We start from the raw sequence: 6,321 nt of genomic DNA, 5'->3' as shown, positions 1-6,321 counted from the left end.
GACTGAAATTTGGTGGGGAGCTTCCTGGTGCCACATACTCCATATCCAACAATGAATTTATGAAATGAACAATTTGTTTGTGATTTAATCAAGTATTTTTATTGCGGTTTGGCATAGACAGTCTTGTGGTAAGGTTGGGAACTTAGGGTGTTGAGCGACACCAGCATGTTGTTGTGGTTTAGATGAGGAGAGATCGATGGAAGTGATGTCGTGGGCGTCGGTGTCGACCGATACTAGGAGAGTGTTGATCGACACCATGTATGTTGGATCTAGGTGACGATCGGCACCAGATGGAGGTGCCGATCGACACCATATGTGTTGGATCTAGGTGACGATCGGCACCAGATGGAGGTGTCGATCGACACTGAAGAAGTTGTTTGTGATGCTTAGTGTGGGTCGAAGCGGGTTGTTGGTGAGGCGAAGTCTATGGCTGGAGTGGAAGGAGTATTCCAGCTTATCTCTCTTGTTACTTGGTCGCTTAGGAGTGGTTAGTTGTGTGACTAAGTACCAAGATGAAGTGGTGTTTGAAATACGTGGTTATGTGAAGGTTGTTCAGGAAGTGGAGACAAATGGCTTGTCCAGTCGGATGTCAAGGGAGCATGATGCAAACTGATTAGAGTTTATAAATGTAAGATGCTCATGGAGGTGAATACATTTGTATGGTTGTGTTATGTGGATGCGAAGAATGGGTTAGTTGGATCTATCCTATGTTTGTGGAAATTTTTGTAAGGAGCGATTTTTACGTTGGTTGTCTTGTCGGAATTATGAAGTTTCGGTAAGATTATTTCCAATGGATCATGTGTGAGGATTGGGAATACGGATGCGGTCGTCTCGTTGTAACATGTCATTTTCATTAACTTTAAATTTAACATTTGATTTTTTTATTTGATTTGATTTTATTTGTATTTTGGTGTATAGTTTGTTAAAAAAAAAAATTTTGTATAGTTTGCTTTTTTTGTTTTTTTTTATCATTGTTAGAAATATATCTTTTGACGCCCTAAATTTTGGTTCTCTCTCCGAGTGAAATGTCAAAATACCGTTTTTTTTTAATGACAGTTATCGCGATATATATCTTCAACAATATAAAACTAGCCGAAGAGCCTTTGCACCTTATGGTATATGGCCGTTAGGGTCTTCTTCACCGGCATAAAAAACCCGGTTCCATCTTTCTTTTACAGAAGGGTTGAAGCCCTAAAAGAATAACTATGGCCCAGTGGCCCAGAAAAAAGAAAAATGGTATCTACGAAAATATTTATACAGTATAAGCGAATTTGCAAGCGTAAGAACATGAATTTCAATGTTCGTTAATGTCCTTAAAAAAAAAATGGTAAACTAATTAGCGACACACAACACAAGAGCTAATCGACAAGAATAAAAAGAATATTCTCTCATACTAAAAGGCCATTCCTTGAGTTATACGTCTTTGAATTCTCTCATACCCCATACTTTTATCTTATGATTATTTGAATTCACGAAACTATTTCAACAAGTCCATTTTCTTTGTTATATATTTCAACAAAACTAGCATAGTCGTGCTTTTTGTTATGTTGGAAGAGCATTCTTCCAAGATATATTATTAGGATCTTGCGCCTACCTTTAAACAAAACATTTATATAATTCTCCATAAATTATCTTCTGCAAATTGGAAACGAGTATAAATTGTAAATTAAACATTAGCCAATACTCTTTGAAAGCCTTTAAAAGATATGATTTCAAAATTTTGATATTTTTATTCACGGCCGACTAAAAACAAGCCACAAGATCCGTCTTCGACCACCAATCACAATATCAGCAAGATCGTTGGGTTCTTAGTAGAAGAGGGAAGCAAATGCGGAGAAAAAAGGGTAGAAAGAGAGAATATAAAGACAAATGGTGTAAGTCAATTTGTCCTTTTGAGTGAATGAGTTTTTGAAACCACCACAAGCTTTAGTGTGTCTATCTAGAAGGTAAAAGCTCGTCAGAAGACTCACAATACCTCCCGTATATTTCAGGTCGTCTCTGAATGCATCCACTAAATCCCTCGGTGTAGCCACAATAAAAAGAACCGTTGCACTTGGGATCTCTAGCAATTCTGCAAGTTTTTTTTACTTATAGTTAATTAAGAAATACACACAAAGACTTGAACCAGTTTTTTGGAGTTGAGAAAACAGAAAACAGTAAGCGAAAATACTAAACCGTAAGCGTACCAGGGAAATGGTTTGGTAAAAAAAGCCTGAGAACAACTGTAAAGAGTGCGATCCATTTCCCAAATCCCGCCCTGCGAACACAAATCGAATACTTAATCCAACTGTTACATGCTTAAGAGTCAAGAACAAAAAGCTTACCTAAAAAAATGGAAAATAACGAGAGGAAGGCTAGCGAAGAGGTAAGGAGCTAATAGTGAAATCAACATGTTGTTTGGGTACTTCCATTTTGTTCCATCCAAAATCATCAGGAAACTTTTAACCACATAAAAAGTAATAAACATATATATAAGATGAAGAGTAAGTTATACATAAATCATATAGTTTAAAGCATGAAAAAATATGACCCATCTTAGGAATAACGTGATCATAACTAGGACTCCGTTGCTGTGGATTAGCTTCTCTGCCGCGACTTGAAACTCAGCCAGAAACTCACTCTTTTCCATTTTTAATATAAAATAAAAGAAACCAAAATAATAAAATCAGAAGCAAAGCAGAACTCAAGTTATAAAAAGGAGAGACAGAACAAGAAGATGACCCAAAACCAAAGTCTTCGTCTTAGAATCCAAATTAAAAAACCTTGTGTATATGTCACGGATAGCTAATATTATTAATCCAATATTTTTTTAGGTAGCCATCCATAGTTGAACAAGTCTTGAGAAGAACATTCCAAAGAACACCATATCTACCGGTTTCTAGTTACAATTTTTTTTTACGTCTTAAATTTTTATTAACTTGACATCTTATTCATGTTTAGAGAAAGTAAAACACATACAAAATTAAATAAAAAAATAGGATATGTTTTCTTACATAAACGTTACTCGTTCTCTATTTTTGCTTCTATAATAGAGAAACTCTATAATAGAAGTGAGTTTTACTCCAACGGTTCTCTATTCTCACATCTAAAATAGAAATTGCTATTTTTTCCTCTATTTATAGAGAAACCCTATTTTTTTTTTACAAAGGTTCCTCTATAAATAGAGAAAAAAATAGCGATCTCTATTTTAGAGGTGGGAATAGAGGACAATTGGAATAAAACTTACATCTATTATAGAGTTCTTCTATTATGGAGAACATGTAGAGTCACAATGTTCAGCTAAAAGTTCTTATAAAACTTGACATCTACCAAAACCAAAACTAACGGAGAAAATGAGAAATATTTACTCCTAAATTCTAATGTATATCCAACGAAATCTTATACGACTACGTACCACGGATTCGATACATTTTTTTTTGGATTTAAAACATGAAACTGAGTGCCATGAGGCATCTTTACAACATTTCGTTCAAAAAAAAAAAAAAGAGGCATCTTTACAACTAGGCTTGGGCATTTTAACCGAATCCGAAACCTGAACCCGAACCCGACCCGAAATAGGCAGTTTGGTTTGGATTTGGGTGGCATGAAATACCCAATCGGATTTAGTTTTTACGAAATTCGGATATCCGATCGGATTCGGGTAATTAAATACAAAAATGCACTTATGGGGACTCAAACCTGGTACCTTATACATTATTTGGTGTATCATAAACCATTTTGCTACCTTAGTTATTGTGTCTTAGTATGAAAACATTAATTATTTATCTATATATATATACATATGTTATCTAAAATTCCAAATTGACGTATTTTTTTCTGATAACCGTTTTTGATATTTAAGTTATATACTAATTTGGGTATATTGGTATGTTTCGGGTTTTTTTACCTATTTCGGGTATTTTTATCAATTTCGGATAAAAATACTCGAAATCCATCGGATATCCAAAATTCACTTTGGATTTCGGGTGTATCCAAAATTATCTGAACTTGTTCGGATAAAACCCGAACCCGACCCGATTCTATAAAATACCCGATCGGATTCTATTTTCGTATATTCGAAGATCCGAAAATCCGAAGATCCAAACCCGATCGGGTTCGGGTACCCAAACGCCCAGGGCTATTTACAACATTGTTCCATGGGCCATGCCCACCATGTATTCCTTAAAACTCTTATGGTTCGCCACGGAAAAACAAGTTGCCAAGCGCCTCCACGTACATCTATGGACAAGACCATTGCCAAGTTGCCAACTACATGACCGGTTACAGAATTTTGACTTTGGTCAAGGCTAAAATGTGTCGCACCTCACGAATTGCTGAATTTTTTGGGCTAAATAAAAGTTGATTAAAATAATTATATAAAATGGATATGTATTATTCTTTAGTTACTTCTTTTATTACTCCATCCGTTTCAAAATATAGGATGTTTTAAGCAAAGCACGCAGATTAAAAAATCTTTACTTTTAACAAGTTTAACCAATCAGAAACAATACTGCATAATATAAAATACTAAACTAATCTAAAAGTTGCATTGAAATTTAAAAGCATTATATATTATAAAACAACAAACTTCTCCAAAACAACCTATATTTTGAAACGGAGAAAGTATTTATTACCATCTTGTCAAAGAATCTGAATGGAGATGACGTGTCACGTCAATAGACAATGAAAATTATTTTGTTATCTTGTTGTATTTATCATCATCACATCGAAGTCTTTTTTTTGTCACCTAAAAAAAATGGCTTCGACTGTTTCGCTTTCTTTACTCAGCGGTGGTGGCGGAGCTCTCCAAGCACGTTGCGCACGCACTGCGTATGTTAGCCCACGAGCAGCGCATCCTAGCAAACCAGCGCCTCCTACGTTTTCACTATCCGGCGCCTCTCGTAGGAATCTGTTGTTTTCTTTAACGGCAGCGACGGTGGTGACGGGACTGCAGCCCGCATCAATGGCGGAGGATATTCCGTTTTTCGGTATAAGAAAGAAGCTAAAGAAGGCAGAAGAAGAAGCGGTGGAGATTGTTAAAGAAGGTTTCGAGACGGCGGAGAAAGGAGTTGATGCGGCGGAGAGAGGGTTAGAAGCGGCGGAGAGAGGTGTAGAGACGGCGGAGAAGGAAATCGTGACGGCGGTCAGTTTTAATGGATTGACACAGGCCGGAGCAGTTGTGGCCGCTGAGCTAGTCGGAGTTCTTGTCGCCACGTCAGTGGTGAATGGGATTTTAGGACCAGAAGCTCAGAAATCGTAGGCTTGAAAGATTCTAATGTACTTTTTGTGTTGGAAATTAAAGAAAGATTTGCCTAATTTTTTTGTGTTAATCAGGTTTTTGTTATATTATAAAGACATAAAGTCATAAACCCATACCCAGAGTCCAGAGATGAAAAAGATAGAAATTATGTGGTCTATTTTGTTTCTGTTTTCATTTTTATTTCCATCGAAAATAACTAAATTGTGTGGCTCATGTTATAAAAAATACATAGCTATTAAACGTTTCAATTGCTCTCTGATCTTGATGGCACTCTTCGGTCGATATGGTAATAATATAATTATTTTATTTTGATTTCATGTTTACCAAAATGTGGAATTTTGATATAATTCCTCTTTTCAAAATTATAAAAAATAGCTTTTTCTATTTTGTTCTATTTTATAAGATTTTTTTTTTATAACATTTTTATGCATTATTTATGTTTATTTAGTATGTTATGACTATTTGTATTCTCTAGTCTTTTTTCTATTGATAAATATTTTGAATAAATATTTAATTGTATATTTTATATAAAAATAACAAAACATTTATGATTTCTTAAACCTTGTGATTTTAGATAGAAAATCTTATATATTGGAACAGATGAAGTATCATATGATATACAGTAGAATCTCTATAAATTAATACTCAGTAAATTAATAACCTCTGTAAATTAATAAATTTCTTGGGTCCCAAGTTGGGACTAGTGTAATTTTGGACACTATTCGATAATATAATCAAATAATAATTTTTTTAAAACTCCTTTGTAAATATATGGTCTCATCAATAATATAAATTAATAATTATATAAAATTATCTAAATATATGAATATATCTACACATTAATTTTTATTAAAGTTCATTTTTAATATTTTTACTATACACAAATCTTTGAGTACTATCTTCAGAACATGATAATTGTTATTTTCATTGTAACTGATTTTATAAAAATATTAGTTATAAAGATTAAATCTTATTTTTAATATTTTTTACCAAATTAGGAAAGTCTCTCTATAAATTAATAATTATTAATTTATCGATAAATTAAAACCTCTATTAATTAATAAAATTTCATGGTCCCGACT

General features: G+C 33.9%; 2 protein-coding genes across 2 annotated transcripts; one reads left to right on the top strand and one right to left on the bottom strand.

The window, feature by feature from the left end:
- LOC109126304 (cold-regulated 413 plasma membrane protein 3-like) lies at positions 1,708-2,594 on the bottom strand. Its single transcript, XM_019229738.1, has 3 exons — positions 2,325-2,594; positions 2,187-2,257; positions 1,708-2,071 (listed from the first exon to the last, which is right to left on the bottom strand). Exons 1-3 carry the CDS (start codon positions 2,465-2,467, stop codon positions 1,809-1,811), a joined length of 477 nt encoding a protein of 158 aa, XP_019085283.1. The 5' UTR covers positions 2,468-2,594; the 3' UTR covers positions 1,708-1,808.
- LOC104713809 lies at positions 4,637-5,309 on the top strand. The gene has a single exon (XM_010431014.2). It carries the CDS (start codon positions 4,736-4,738, stop codon positions 5,237-5,239), a length of 504 nt encoding a protein of 167 aa, XP_010429316.1. The 5' UTR covers positions 4,637-4,735; the 3' UTR covers positions 5,240-5,309.

This window comes from Camelina sativa, chromosome 9 (genome assembly GCF_000633955.1).
Source record: "Camelina sativa cultivar DH55 chromosome 9, Cs, whole genome shotgun sequence".
NCBI classification, from domain to species: domain Eukaryota; kingdom Viridiplantae; phylum Streptophyta; class Magnoliopsida; order Brassicales; family Brassicaceae; genus Camelina; species Camelina sativa.
This window is presented reverse-complemented; position numbering and strand designations above follow the sequence as displayed.